At 37.5% G+C, this 16,458-nt stretch overlaps 1 protein-coding gene across 3 annotated transcripts in view; it reads left to right on the top strand.

The window, feature by feature from the left end:
• The window catches only part of LOC117409320 (collagen alpha-1(XXV) chain-like), a 190,395-nt gene extending 184,871 nt beyond the window's left edge, over positions 1–5,524 (top strand). For all 3 annotated transcript variants that reach the window (XM_059000518.1, XM_059000509.1, XM_059000514.1), the window contains 2 exons: positions 531–569; positions 2,003–5,524. In XM_059000518.1, the coding sequence (XP_058856501.1) occupies positions 531–569; positions 2,003–2,029 (66 nt within the window). In that variant the 3' untranslated portion in view covers positions 2,030–5,524. The remainder of the gene's footprint in view (positions 1–530; positions 570–2,002) is intronic.
• Positions 5,525–16,458: the final 10,934 nt, after the last annotated feature.

Genomic DNA, 16,458 nt, shown 5'->3' on the forward strand with positions numbered 1-16,458 from the left:
GTACAACTGGCAACGCACAACAACTGCAACTGTTTAAAACATGTTTTCAAAAGTTCTTAAAAAACGGATGCAGCTTTTGTACATCTCATTATAATATTTGAGAACCCTCATTTGCACTATTGCCAGCCCCTTTTTGCAAATTAATGCAGTAATGCCCATAATTACATATTCATCTAAACTTGAACCGCAAAGAAAAACTGCAGCCGCAAAGCATTCCCTAAAAAGTCGCAAATAGCATTGCGCTTGTTTAGTACATTTCACCCAAGACTTCTGACTCATTTCGTTTGTGACTATTATGACAGGCGCAAAACTTTAGTAAACCTAACTCTATGTTCTTATAGTTGCTGTTTTGTTCCCTGGAAAGATACAGAACAGATAGTGCCTTGGCATTGTTACATTTTTTACAATCACATTGAAGGATTTATAGTCAATTACACCCAAGGTGAATACACAACTTAATGACATTCATAATAGGCATATTAGGCTTTCAAAAAGACTAAGCAAAAGATTTTTCTCTTTTTTCATCCCAGGGTCCAGATGGATTACCAATGCCTGGATGTTGGCAGAAGGTAAGTGGAAGATCAAAATGTGCTCATTGTAGTTAATTGACATAATTGATTATTTTCCCTGGTGCCCATATGATATTAATAGGTCTGATAGACAGAGAACATGTGTAGGGATTATGTTAGGGTTAAGGTTAGGTTATAACTTTTCAGAGAGGAACAAAAGCAATTGTAACAATATAAAACTAGCAAGAAGCAATGTTTGTTGCTGGAAGGAGCAGATTAATTATAGTTTTAAAACTTTAAAATAATGTTATTTAGGTTTCAAACTTGATAGAATGTTGTTAGCAAACAAGAGGTAACCAGATGTTACAACCAGCATCATCAGCTCTGAAAGCTGTTAACAAAGTGACAACACAGTGTTAATTTAAAATACTTTATTTATGTTCATTGTATTTATGTTCTAATTCAGCTGTAGAAACAGATCATAATATATAGTTTACTAAGACCAAATACCATTGTCTGTTAAAGGGATCGGTATAGTTTTCTATTTGCGTTTTCTGCTCAGATCATTATTTTCTTACTAACTATTCCAGACAAAATGCTTCTATATGACTCCTCAGGGTTGATTGTAATTGAGACAGGGAAGCATAAAAGTGTTGCGCTATGCACTTAGGTCGATTGGTGAAGCCTTGTTCATAAAGTCAGCCTTAAGAAGTCTTTCCAGAAACATTTTTTTGCTGGAATAATCCAATGATGATCTAAGCAGAAACATCAGTGATTTTACAGATCACACATAGTAGGATATAGAAGTTAAATATTAAGAAAGGGTAGATGGCATCCATTTATAGGTAACTGTGCAGATCCGTTGACAAGAATGCAGTTTTCTGATGCCTTGTCGTCTTTGTGTTTTCTTGCAGTGATGAATCTAACCCCAAAGCATGGAGTTTGTACATAATGCTTCATTTTTTTTGTATTTATAGTTTTGTAAATGTAAAATATAAATATATAAATATAAATAAAAGAACACTGAACAAATGTTTACATCTAGCTGCTTCAACTCATCTACAGTGTGCACCATCACATCAGAAGTATGACTTTGTAACTAAGAGGAAGAAATTGCAGGCTTGTGTCAAACACAGGGATCAACCTTCTGCTTGTTTTTTGCATGGACAGAAGCCAAGCAACAGTAAGAAATTGTGACCAAATTGGACTAAAACCCATTGAAAGCTTTGGAATGTACTGTACTTGCTGTCATTGGATATTACTGATGTTTGTGTTTGTGTTCATCTCAAGTCTGTCATCCATTCATGCCATCATACAAACTCTAAAGACTAAAAACAAAGAAACAAAAAATCAGCATGAATAATGTGCCAAAAAAAAGTTATTGCTTGTGTTGTGCTAGATTTATGGCTTCAAACACTAACTGGCTGTTGGGTCATTGCAACTTTTTTTAAAACTCAGATCCCTGAATTGATTTTCTTTTGTCATCTTCCAAGGGAGTCACGCCATGGCTGGTGGCTTGAAAAGATATGATCCCAGATTTTCTAAAATCTTCAGCAATTTAAACCTGCAGTTCTTCAACTCCAGTTGTGTAGGCCATGAGCCCACATCTGCATTACTTCCTTTGTGCATGCCTAGCAGTCAAGCAGACGCAACAAGCAGCATTTGTTATTTTGGCAAGGATACAATATGGGTGCTGACCCTACAGTATGGATCAGCACGGATTGATTTAGACTCAAGAGGATTTGGAAGAGCATCGGCAGTACTGAGGTGGAAGGTCCTCAGTGGATTCACAATGCTTAAGTTTGACCATGGATTTCACGCATCACAGACCAAAAGAAGGATTTTGCCGTCACTTGTGAGGCAACTGTTGGGTTTTGACGAGAGAAATGGAAACAAGTAGTGTTTGACCAGCTTCTATGAGAAACAAAATGGATGGTCCTACTGCCTTTTAGGAGTGAGAGTTGAACTGTTAAAATGACAGGACCTTAGAGGAAGGGTTATCACAGAATTGCATTGATGCATTTTTATATTCATGATGCATAATAGCCTATTGTGCCTCAAGGACTCGTAACTCTTTTATTTTGTTGTAAACATACAGCAAACTTCACAAACATTATTTGTCTTTGAGGAATGGTACTTTTTTGTATAACATGTTGCAGTATTACACCATCTAAGATTACTGTATTTTGTTCTTAAATGATATTTTCAGAATTAAATTTACTCATATTATTTCAAGTTTTCTGCAAGGAACTAAAAGGAAATGGATGGTAGTGGCTACCAAAAAATGGTGGTTGCTGCCGCTTTGGCTCTCTTTACAAGAAGATTGGACTGAATGGACACTTAAGGACAAAAAACAGATGCTGCTAGAATCGATTTAACAGACAGCTGCTCTAAGACTTAGAACGAATCAGCAGAAATGTTAAAGTATTGTAGACTTAATGATTGATATAATTTTTTTTAAGTTGATACATTTATTAGCCTGTATTTGCTTTCCTGATTTCCCATATGGTATGCACTAGTCAAACCTTCTTCGAATGACCACTCAATACACAGGTAGGCTAGCTTTATATCCAGGTGATTCAACATAGGAATTCACTATAGACAGATGGTCTAAGAATATGTTGACTGTAATTACTGCATCATTTAAGTCATACTTTTATTACTTTATTCCCAACCTAATCAATAATATTTAGGAAATTAAAATGTAAATCCATATGTGTTATACATGCTACCTTTTAATATTTAGAGAACAGTGGTTATGTTGTTCAGTGTTATCTTCAATGATTGAGTAAGGCTAGGCTTACTGAGTTAGATTGGGAAAGTCAGTTTTGCCATTGCAGCCAGCGCTAACAATAGTGTATTATGAAAAGTGGGAATGGAAAAACTGAGTGTTCATTAAATCCTGAGGAAAGGGAAAGGCAATTGTCAAGGGGGGTGCAAGTACTAACAATCACTAACCCTTTCAACACACCTGTGCATTTAAGTTGTGCCTTCCTGTATTCACATATTTCTGGACTTTTGCTGTGATCACCAATAATGACAGTAGTCCTACTTCCACAAACACAACAAGAAACAGACAGAAACTGTTAGTCAACCCATGACAATTCTGGAGTCTGACTAACCAAGGCTAAAATAAAAGAACAGGCCAGGGTATAAATACACTAAAGAGACTGAAAACCATTCACTTTTTAGGTTAAGCAATGCACATCTCTAGGAGCCATTTGGAAAGCGCTCTGCAGTCAGACAGGGCCCTCGAAACCAGGCAAACAGGTACAGATCAGTGTTTTTTTTTTTTTTAATTAATGGTAATATTGTTCTTTTGTATATTTTTTATTTTTTTAAATGTTGGGTCTTTTTTTTAAAAAAAAATGCTTACCATGTTAATTATTTTTTGACAATTGACATTGTTAATGTATTATTTCAAATAAGCATTCCTTGTAACTTTTTCTAATTTTACTGATTTTTGAGAAAAAAGTGGTTAAAATACCAGCTTTTTAAAATTACAAACCAAAAGGTTTTAACGTTTGTATCTTGGCTTTGTAGTAATTTTCAGCATAGGCTTTATTTAGAACGTCTGTTTTCCCAATTAGGAATCATTATTGATCACAGCTAGTTTTTCGGTCACTAGTGCTTATTTATAGTTCGTATCACTAAAGGAAAGTATTCTACAGTACTTCATATGCTTGCCCCTTAAAAAATGATCAGTTCCTACATAGTGTAGTATTGAATTGATTATTTTAATTGAAGTTGCCAACCATTTTCATATTTGGTAAATATAATTTTTATTTCAAAATGCACTCTGTGCTATTTAACGTATTAGTGCTACTCCTGTGCACTAACAGTACTCCATTACTGCGTGGTAGATGACACTATTAATGTAAAACAGTAATGTTTTAAAGTTTATTATTAGCCAAGAAAAATAGGTTGTCATACTCCAAATGAAGGGCAGTCGTTTTGGTTTTGAGTAGTAGAACGTTGTTATTGAAATGTCAATGTAATTAGGAATAACCAAGGCTGACTAGAAAACAGAGACGTTAATCAAGTGTGAACCACTGAAAGTCTGTTACAGCTATTTGGTTTTATTTGTATTCATTTTAGAGGGCTTACTGAGTTAAGACTCAGAAGTTTATTTTTGTGGAGCTAAAATGATGAAATATTTTTTCAGTTTATATTTTTAAAGCCTTTTTTATATTAAGTGTTTTTTTGTTATAGCTTATTTTCACAATTATGGTGTTTCTGGCCATCTTTTTTCATATACAGGAAAGGCAAGAAGAAAACAGGAAAAGCATGAAGAAAACAGTATTTTAACCAATGTGAACATATCTGGTACCATTTTGTCAATTTTAAGTGTTAGAGTTTCTTTACGTAATCTCATAGGGTTTATTAATCTGTATTTTAAGGAATTATAAAATGGATATTTCTTAGATGGGTTTATAGAGAAATATTTTGTTTAACACGTTTTTTGTTTGATTTTCTTATTTTTATTATCTTCAGTCAAGTTTTGTAGTTTATTTTTCCATTTCATTTGACTGAAGTATATCTTCAAAACATGTTTTACACCGTGTACAGCTGTTTTCATCACAATGTGTGTAGTGTTACCCCTGCTTTTGACTGTGACTTGATACTTATAATTATGTTGCTAAAATGTTCTGTATTGATGGTGGTTACTATTCTAAACATAGAAAGCATATGTTTGTATCCCATAAATCCATTGGCTGCTGAGTTTGAAATAAATGCACTGTATGTCTGTAAATTGTACTCACAGCTGTATTCACAATGAAAAGAAATGTCAAGCATTTCACAATGTTATTTATTCACTAAAACAGGAACGTAAGCACAGGAGTGTGCAAAGGACAGGACAGTTATCAGAATGGTGTCCAGTTTTAGGTGTTTTTTTAATCAGTATTTATTGTGGCTTTGCAGCAGCAGTCAATGGAGTTTTGCTAGTCCTGTTGTAACACACTTTGGATGACCGTATTGTTTTCTGATGTCCAATAAATATTACTCCAAACCTTTTTTTTTGCTGGGACTGTTTAAATTCAAAGCTCATAAAAGACAAAACAATGACACCCTTTCCATTTTACAAATCCAAGGCCCACAGCAATCGATTTGTATTTATGCATTTGTGACAGGTTAGCCAGATGTCTAAGGCAGTCAGGAGGTATGAAGGAGATAAAAACAAAACAAAAAAAAAACTACTGCTCACAGAGCAAAATAAAAAGGTTTAATAAAACAAGTCACCAAGAACAAAATTCACAGGAACAAAATAAACAGCTTAAGGGCCAAATTAAAGGTTCAAACAAAAGACCAAACCGTTGTAGGCTGGGCATTAGCCTTCACTACAAAGTAGTAAATATACTGAGCATCAAAATAAACTTATCACTTATATTTGAGCATCAAAAGAAACATGTCACTTATATTTGAGCATCAAAAGAAACGTGTCACTTATATTTGAGCATCAAAAGAAACATGTCACATATTTGAGCATCAAAAGAAACTTATCACTTATATTTGGATAAAATTCACTAGATGTGATCAAAAAATGACAAACTCTGTTTTAGAGCAGGGGCAGTGACTTTGTATTGTGCTGATTAACAACTGACATCACGAAGATGCTGCAAAATGATCTGTCGATCTTGGGCAGGTGTTGTGACTCTTGGTCTCCCAGTGTGGCCTGTCATTGACAGAGTGTGTCTGGTTATATCATCTTGCCAGGTTTGAAATTGCTGGCTGTGAGCACCCAAGATGGCGAGCCACAGTACTCTGCCCTAGTCCAGCCTCCAACATGCCGATTGCACAAAGGCGTTGCTCTCTTGACAGACATGGCATATTGTTTTTTTTTCTGTAATTTTCTTTATTGCTTTTATTCAAGCTTGCAATTCAACAGCTGAAATCACTCCATATCCAGTGTCCAATCAACTGTCTCACTAATTAGGTGATTAAGTGCATATGCTTCAGTCAAGCGTGTCATGGTCAAGGATGAATGATTGAGTGATTAAAAAAAAAATGTCAATGTCCATCATTTATATACCTTATTTTTTTCAAAAATAAATGTGTTACAATAGTGATTCTTTTTTTTCATAAATTTAGTCGTTGCCAATTATTTTTATTATTTTCTTCCAATTTAGAATGGCCAATTATTTCTTTAAGCTCAGCTCACTGCTACCACCCCTGAGCTGACTCGGGAGGGCGAAGACGAACACACACTGTCCGCCGAAGCGTGTGCCGTCAGCCGACCGCTTTTTTTCACACTACGGACTCACCATGCAGCCACCCAAGAGCTACAGCGTCGGAGGACAACGCAGCTCTCGGGCAGCTTACAGGCAAGCCTGCAGGCGCCCGGCCAGACTATAGGAGTCGCTGGTGCGCGGTGAGCCGAGGACACCCTGGCCGACCTAACCCTCCCTCCCCCCGGGCGACGCTCGGCCAATTGTGTGCCGCCCCCTGGGAGGTCCTGTCCACGGTCGGCTGTGGAATAGCATGGACTCGAACTTGCGACGTCCAGACTATAGATCGCATCCTGTAGTCCACGTGGAGCGCCTTTACTGGATGCGCCACTCGGGAGCACCCCCTACAATAGTGATTCTTTTGATGCTCGGTATATAAATACCAACAAACACTCGCAGTGTAAAGTCACCCATTTCCTTCTCCCAAACAAAGGGTTTTCCCCTCCTTAAATGCCATGTGGCTGGAGCCTAATTAACCATGAATCATTCAATTAAGGCTCCAGCCACATTCTCACATGTATTTGGCTGCGATAGGAAATTAACCCCATCCCTGCCAACCACCACCAACACACAAACCACACAATACATTTTAAATTATAATACAATATTTCTAAGCAGGGCTTTGCCCTGCCCCCTCTAATTATGTGTAGGGTTTTTCTTCTGCCCTGCCACAGCATGTTATCTGAAAAGAACCCTTTGAGATTAATGTTTTACTTCAGTTGGGTTTCTGGAAGGAAGCAACAGTGCGCACACACACTTACATCCAGTGACAATGTACAGAAACAGATGATTTTTTTATGAGAAAATATCATACATAATGAAGATACTGTTCTCACAATAAACAAACACGTATTAGCATTAGCAAACATTGAGCATTTACAGTGAAGTACACATTTCATGTAAGATTCCTGCCTAACCTTCCCACCATCACCATCACATCCATAGTATAACATTACCACCACTTGGTGATGCTATGTATGTATTGTACAATAGTGGGACTTTAATGTATTTTGATAAATTCAAATTGCCACAATGGTAAAAAAGGTGTAGCGATGATGGCAGCCCCTGCTGACGGACACACAGGCAGGGGAATGCATTTAAGCGCTGTAGTGCATATTTAATAAACACACCAAAAGAAAAGGCAGCAAACAAACAGGAACACAACAAAAGGGCTTGATGGCCAAAACAAAGGTGTGTATATATATATATATATATATATATATATATATAAGAAAATCTATATATAGATTTTCTTGTGCGCTGCAAGCATACATTTTCTGAGTGCAGCCCTCTCATTGAGGTTTGGCATTTGTTATTTTACATGGGGTGGTCCTGGCCCAGGCAGGGACCTTGTTTATTATCAAGTGTAACACATTTGTTAATAATTGTTGTCTCCTGCTTTACTGTCAAAAATAGTAAGGGTTGTGGGCTCTCGAGTGGAGCATCCAGTAAAGGCACTCCACGTGGAGTGCAGGATGTGACCTATAGTCTGGACGTCGCCGGTTTGAGTCCAGGCTATTCCTTTGCCGACCGAGGACGGGAGCTCCCAGGGGGTGGCGCTCAATTGGCCGAGCGCCGCCTGGGTGGACGGAGGGAGGTAGGGAGTGCTAGGTCGGCCAGGGTGTCCTCGGCTCACCGCGCACCATCGACCCCTGTTGTCTGGCCGGGCGCCTGCAGGCTTGCCTGTAAGCTGCCCGAGAGCTGCGTTGTCCTCCGACGCTGAAGCTCTTGGCTGGCTGCATGGTGAGTCCACAGTGTGAAAAAAAGCAGTCGACCCAGGTGGCTATAGCGCATATTTAATAAATACACCAAAAGAAAAGGCAACAAACAAAACAAACAAGAACACAAAACAAAATGGCTCGATGGCCAAAACAAAGCCTTCCTGCCTGCCTGCCTGCCTGCCTTCCTGCCTTCCTTCCTTCCTTCCTTCCTTCTACTGATAGAAGCTGGTCATGTTTTTATGCAGCCAAGTTTCAATTGATTCTCATTATTCAATTGAAAATCGACTCATATGCACGATAAATAATTAACAAAATCAAAACAATAAATCAAATGTAGCAGGTGGGACTGATAGTATGTACACCTGTAGGCAGTTGAGCGCTAATTATTGTAGCTCAGTTAATTATCTTTGATCACATAAAAGCCATTTACCTCGGCTATACCGCACAAGCTTTCCTTCCGGGTAGTATGTTTGATAGTTGATTGCAGCTGTGGCGGGGCGTGCGGTTTTTCTGTTTGAATTCCCCCGCTATTAGAATTGGAACAGAAAAATGCTATGCAGGTTTTAATAAATGAGGTGCCATTGGAACTAAGGAGAAAATGGCTAAGTATAAAATATTGGATAAAGGCTAACTCTCTGCATACAGAATTTCCTTCTCAGAAAAGCATGGAAGATAGGTGGATTAATCATTATAAAAAGGAGAGGTGGGAAACAAATGGGGGCACGTTGGGGTATTGGATGCAAAAATTGATAAAGGAATTGGGAATGGAAAATCTGAAGTTGGTAAAGAATGTTAATATGAATGTGTTACAGGGGTGGTTGATGGAAAAATCAAACTGTTGTATAGAATTGAGTGAGCAAGTGAAGAAAGGAGGAGAAAAATGGAATTGAAAAGAAAGTCAAGCTTTTGTAGAGGAGAAGGATCCAAAGGATCCAAAAACAGGAAGAGTGGCAATAGCATATTATATCCCAGAATTAGATATCTGTAAAATAGCGAGGATATCAGACCATTTATCAGTATATGTTGATATTGATGTGGCGATTCCTCTGGGATCGCAGGAAATGGGAGGCTATGTGAAAAAAATGATAGTAAAAGAATGGCAGAAGAGATGGAATGAAAGCATAAAAGGAAGGTTTTATCATAATATCCAGAAAGAGGTGAATTACAGTTGGGTGAACAAAGAATTGGGAAGGAAAGAGGAAAGAGTGTTGGATAGGTTACGGATTGGGCATAGTTCTTTAAATGAACATCTATTAAGACTGGGGAAACATGAAGATGGAAAGTGTGAACAATGTAAAGTAGCTGAAACAGTAGAACATTATTTATTAATGTGTGAGAAATATGAGGAGCAGAGAAGGAAAATGGAGAGGATGCTGAGAAAAATTGAGGTATATGAAGTCAATATAAAGAACCTGCTGGGAAAAGGGAAAGAGGAAGGGAGACTGAATAGAGAGGATACTGATGAAATATATAAAGGAAACAGGAAAAGAAGGGAAGTTATAATAAATGAAGATGACAAAAAAATAAAGTAAAACAAAGACAGACAAAGGACTATAGATAGAGGGCGCTAATCATCTAAAATAACACCGTGTAACACATTTTTTTGTTTGTTTTTGTTCCTGGGTAGTAAGTGTTATTTCCTAATTGCTTATGCCTCAAAAGTATAGAAAATGGCTATTATTCCCCACAAACTTTGCTTTTGTGACCAGGACAGTGATATTTTGAAATTTACCTATTTTCCGAACATTCCAGATATATTCAGTGCTGAGTAAACTTGGAGTAACTTCTAGAACTTTCTAGAACTTTCCAGTAATATAAATAGTAGTATACAGGAGCCTTAAGCCCACCAGTTCAGTTTAGTTCCAGCTGCCTAAGTGGATACATATCTGCATTTTTCTGAGATGGCATCAAGGTCATAGGAGACTTCAAAATGGTGGCATTCCTGATGGGTCTCCAAGGCGGTTTTACCAAGTTTCCCTGCTATCTTTGCTTTTGGGACAGCAGGGACACCAAGGTGCACTACCACAGGCGGGACTGGCCACAGCGGACCGAGTTCTCTGTGGGGAGGAACAACGTCAAGTGGGAGCCACTGGTGGACCCCCGGAAGGTGCTGATGCCACCACTGCACATTAAATTGGGCCTTATGAAACAATTTGTCAGAGCTCTAGATAAGGAGTCAGCAGCCTTCAAGTACCTTCAAGACTTCTTCCCTAAGCTGTCTGAAGCAAAGGTCAAAGCCGGTGTCTTCGTCGATAAGATCCTGGAGTGCAATGAATTCCCCAAGAAGCTCACTAGTAAGGAGAAAGCGGCTTGGAACAGCTTTGTCGCAGTGGTTCGGGGCTTCCTGGGCAATCACAAGGCCGAAAACTATGTGGAGCTGGTTGAGACTCTGGTGAAGAACTACGGCACAATGGGCTGTAGGATGTCCCTCAAAGTCCATATCCTTGATGCTCATCTTGATAAATTCAAGGAGAACATGGGAGCGTACTCGGAGGAGCAAGGCGAGCGCTTCCACCAGGATATACTGGACTTTGAACGCCGCTACCAAGGACAGTATAACGAGAACATGATGGGAGACTACATTTGGGGGCTGATTCGTGAAAGTGATTTACAGTATAATCGTAAATCTCGAAAAACTACTCACTTCTAAATCTTTAGCAGTCATTTTTGTATTACTTTAGTATAAATACATGTTAATTTGGATTCATATGTTGTTTTTTTTCTGACTTTATGTGAACGAAAAGACACAAATTCGCCCGTTTTCTCATTGGAAATAGGTCAATTTCAAAATATCACTGTCCTGGTCACAAAAGCAAAGTTTGTGGGGAATAATAGCCATTTTCTATACTTTTGAGGTATAAGCAATTAGGAAATAACACTTACTACCCAGGAACAAAAATTGTGTTACATAGTGTAATTGATGGAATGCGCCCTATAGATTAACCAGAAGAATTGGAACAGACGTGGAGTGTTCGTTGGATACCTACAGCCGTGCCTTACCTAGAGGTTTTATAGTGTGAACCACGGTTTCTTTTCTATTAAAGAATCCGTTTCTTTTAGGTTAAAGAAAATCATTTTATTTTAGTTTTCTTTTGATTTTAATGAGATTGTATTTTTGTTTGTTGTGTCATGTTGGTATTTTGTACAGCCACAATATATTGTAGCGTGCACGGGGGGAGGCAGCAGTAGGGCTGGTAGGTGACGTAATCACACACAAAGACATAAGCCCGATATATACGCTCCTTGCAAGGGAGCCGGCTCCTTTGCACAGCGGTATCGGCGCTATGCTTCAGTGCGAGAGGTTCCGGGTGGGTTTGCCCGTCCTCCGCCTGTGTGTGGATTTCGTCGCCCTGTGTGATGCGCCTGCCTGTGGGGACCAGGAACGCTACAATATATTCAGTGTTTGATCCTGTTAGCTAAACAATTTTGTATTCAAAGTTATTGTTTCCAAATTGTAGCGTATGCTAATGATACTCTGAAGCAAAATGTTATAGTATTCACATGAACTTTAGAAGCGTACTTTGGTGAATGGCTTGAATGTGCGCTTATAATTTTAGCTTCCCTAAATCTATTTGGGTTGTTTATATTTAAAAAAAAAAAAAAAAAACTACATGCGCTATAAGTGAGGATATATTGTCTTTTCTTTTGTTGTTTTATACAGTACTGCATGTGTCTGACTTTACAGACCTGTCTTCTGTGGCAGTGTACTAGCATTTGGAATAGGCTACTACTATTTGGAAACTCACGCAGGTAAACAATATCGTGCTGACCCGGCAGGCTTTGGCAGTAATTGCGCCCGGGATCTTACAGTGTGAGTTAATTTTACTTGTATTTATTTTCTTCAGTAGAACACGTATATTACTAGTTATTTGTGTTTCATATTTGATGCCTTAAACTCTTGGTTTATTTATTTGTGTTTCACAGATATTTTGCATTGTGTTTAGGTGTTTCTTTTTTGGTTTTATTTAATTTGTATTTTTATTTTTCCGTGGCGCTCTTGTGGCTACAGACGCAGGAACATTGTGGAACTGTAGTACTATTATCTCCTTGTGTGGCCGTCCCGTCTAGTGGACGCGAGCGGTATTGCAATCTCCTAGCTGCAGACATAAATTGCACTTTGTCTTAATTCTGTTAAACTCTTAATAAAATCGATTTTTATATTGAATACCTGCTTCTGGTGTTCATTTATTTGGAAAGACTTGTGTGGGGAACTTAACCTTATACTCCTGGGATTTAACTTTCACCAGTAAACTTAATGGTATAATTAATATTCTGATACTGGTACACGGGGGCCCCTCTTGCTCCTGGTAAATCTAAGAGGTGGCGTACTCAAACTTTATTGACCAACACTAATAAGTCACCCCCTGCCACACAAATAACAATAATATGCTGGTGCACGGTGCATATTTATACAGTAAAGCAACTCTTATGCAGAATGCAGAAAAATAAAGCAAGTTATTTGATCAAATCAGTATTCCTTTTATGTTCAGTGTTTGTTCTTTTAAGAATGTAGCTTATCAACTTTACTGACTCATGCAGTATGTGTTTGAGTTCCATCACTTCCTGGTATTCCGGTTTAGATTTATAACAACCGCCACATTCTAAAGTGTGTTATGAACACAAGGGTTTGAATAAGGACAGTAATGCATCACGCTTGATACATATTTAAAATAAAAAGTGTTAGAATGAAAGCTAGTAACGGATCACCTTGTATCATCCAGAGAAATACATAGTCACACTGACAACATAATGGTCACTCTAATTACACTTTGGTTAGGCAGGGTTCAGGATGTGCAGAATCTGACAAAATTTCCTATATGGTGATATTGGTTGCCATGGTTTTCATTTCAAACAACCTTTATTGGTGAGTAAACTTTAATCGAGAATGTATTGCTGAAAAATACATTTTAGAGTAATATAAAAATGAAATGCAATGGTTCTGTGTTAAAAGCCCTAGATGCTACAATGGTATAGTGTATATGCCAATAGTATCACACAATGTTAAGTAAGAACCATGCTGGTCATTCACCACAGTACCAGTTTAATTCTGGATGAAAATTCATGTTTGCTGTAACATGTGTTTCTTTTAAAACTGTGCATTTGAGGCCTGCATTTCGGGTAAGATTTTTGAAATTATTTTCATTGCATTTTAGAGAGAGAATCTCATGTCAAGTTTGTAAACAACAATAGGAGAATTCGTCATTCTTAGCAAACCGTGAAAGAACTATAAATAGCTTTTTAAAAAATATACCACGCCTTGGCATGCTCATCTCAATGTAGACATACATACCACTGATACTGAAGTCATTTAAATCATTGTAATAGAAACCTCCTTGCTGGCATACACAGCTTTACCGATATAAATAAATACACTAGCATGCAGTAAAATGTGGGATTTGCAGAACTTTGGTACAAAAGGGCAATTATTTTTATAATCTAAATGCTGACAGTATGTAGTTATTTTTAAGTGAGACTGTGCCATTCCCAAAACTCAATCTGAACAAGCAATACCCTAATCAGCTGTTAATTACATTGAGCAATTTAGAAACTGGTAGTCCTGTTGATGTTTAATTTCTTGAAGGGTTGCACATTTAGGGGTAGATGTAAGTATAGGTGCAGTGCAAATAATTGCAGGTGCAAAATTCAAATTGCATTGTGGCCAGGCAATTATTTTGCACTGCGCCCTATGTAAGCTTAAGGGCAATGCAAATTACTCAACACACACAAATAATGATCTGCAATTATGATAATGAGGGTCTCAATGAGCGCATCGGTCTATTCAGCGTCCTGTGTCCATATGCACCTGTCCGTGCTCTAAGGTCAGCTGACTCTAGTCTTTTGCTTGTTCCAAAGATTACGACCAAGAGAAATAGTGAAAGAGCTTTTAGCTATAATAATGCACCAAGATTGTGGAATAGACTGCCTTCCGACATCAGAGAAGCAGAGTCACTTAATATTTTTAAGTCGAGGTTAAAAACTCATTTTTTTTAGATTTGTTTTTGAATCCTGATTTTATGTATCAATCTATTATTATTTTAAACTGTTCACTGTATTTCTGTTTTTAAACCAAGTTGTTTTTGTTGCTTACTTTTTATTAATATTACCAATCTTGCTGTAAAAATTGTTTTTTATTCTGTATTTTGTTGGTGTTTATTTTATTGTAAAGCACTTTGTGAGACTTTGTGTGAAAGGTGCTATATAAATAAATAAAACTTCAACTTAAAACTTATATGGATATACTGTATCCCATGCCAAGTAACTCCATGTCAGTTCTGTATAGAAATATTGAATGAGTTTACTGGTTTGCTGTTTTGAATTGAGTTATCTTTCCTAGAACTGCCTACAAGTCTATATTGTATATTTACAGCTACCTTTGCGTATTGAATGACATCATTCTGATGTCACAGTCCATAATCTGTCTCGTGTCACTTCCATCAGACAACCTCCATATGCCCCCAATTTCTCAATATCTTGTGCTAAATAATTTAATTAGGAAGTTTCAATACAAACAATTGGACAAGTAGTTATATAAATAAATGCATACTTATGTATGGACGTAGATATATCCCCACTTCCACTGTATTCAGTAACCACAGCTATGCAGGCCAGGGTATAATAAGTATTCAACTAACTAATAACAAGTAGCTACTTGTATGCAGCATAATCTTGTGGCAAGTCATATGGTTCCTTTACATAACTGCAACACTCCTTTGATGGATGGACTTAAAAATGCTTCTTACTACTTAAGGCCCTTCATGTTTTGGGGACTTCATATTTACAAGAACTGTTAGTGTCTTATGGTCCTAGTCGCACCTTGAGATCAGTGAATGCTGAACTATTGGTAGTTCCAAGAAGTCATCTAAAATCAGGAGGGGCGAGGGAATGCTGGCACAGTCAAGTAACATTTGTTTGTGTCAGAAAAGAAAAAAAATCAATAAACATGCGTCTGCTAAATAAACAAATAATAATAATAATTATTGTTTTGTCTCTATCCAAAAAAAATGGATGCATGTATTTTAAATGCATTGTATAAGCTAACAATTTTATGATCAAATACTTGGTCCAAATAAATAATGGATAGGTCGCTTTTGAGCTGCACAATAAAAGAAGCATTTTGTTTCAGAGAAGCAATTTCTTTCAGATAAATATTAAAATTCTCTTTCAACCTAAGACTGTGTTAAAACCTTTGACCACCAGGTGTCTCCAAGCAACTTTTCAATCTGATCCCCAAATGACTCATTCTGATGATTTTGTGAATTTATTTGTCAAGAAATTCTATGAGAAAAATGTATTCAATGTATATGAATGTCAACTACTGAAGAAAGTACCACATTTTAATCTGTTAATAGTGTGGATGTTCTGTAGCCTGGTGTTGAAATGCAGTCTGCATTGCACCACCATAATAAGCAACAAACAAACAATTAATAATTATATGGATTGAGCTATTATGAATGACTGACTGTCTATGTTGCAATTACACATGTTGACAAGATTTCTTATGCAGTCTCCAACTACATGATGTAATGTTTCATCATGAAAATTTTGAAGTGTGACAGGCTAGCTGAGCAGTGATGACTTTCCCAGACCAGACAGGTGATAGACACACACACACACACACACACACACACACACACACACACACACACACACACAGAGACACAGGTACCACGGTGACAAAACGCTCTTGTGCGCCGTTTTGATTGAAACAAAAATAAAATAAATATTTTTGACACAGTGACTGTATGAAGTATAACAGCAATACAATGAGATAATAATACTGCAGTAGTAACCTAGTAGGCCTATCAACTACTCCATTTAAACATTTTCTGAGAAGGCAAGTGATTCTTATTTCCTGTGAAGCAGGGTGCTTTCTCAGTATTCCTAGCTGTCTTGTACCTTGTCAGGAAGGCAAACTGAGTCCACAGCTTGGCACATTAATATTGACGCGGTGTCCCTAGATGATCTATTATGTAACATTTGGCTAAATGACAAAGGCGTTTG

The sequence above is a fragment of the Acipenser ruthenus genome, chromosome 2 (assembly GCF_902713425.1).
Source record: "Acipenser ruthenus chromosome 2, fAciRut3.2 maternal haplotype, whole genome shotgun sequence".
Classification (NCBI taxonomy): Eukaryota; Metazoa; Chordata; class Actinopteri; order Acipenseriformes; family Acipenseridae; genus Acipenser; species Acipenser ruthenus.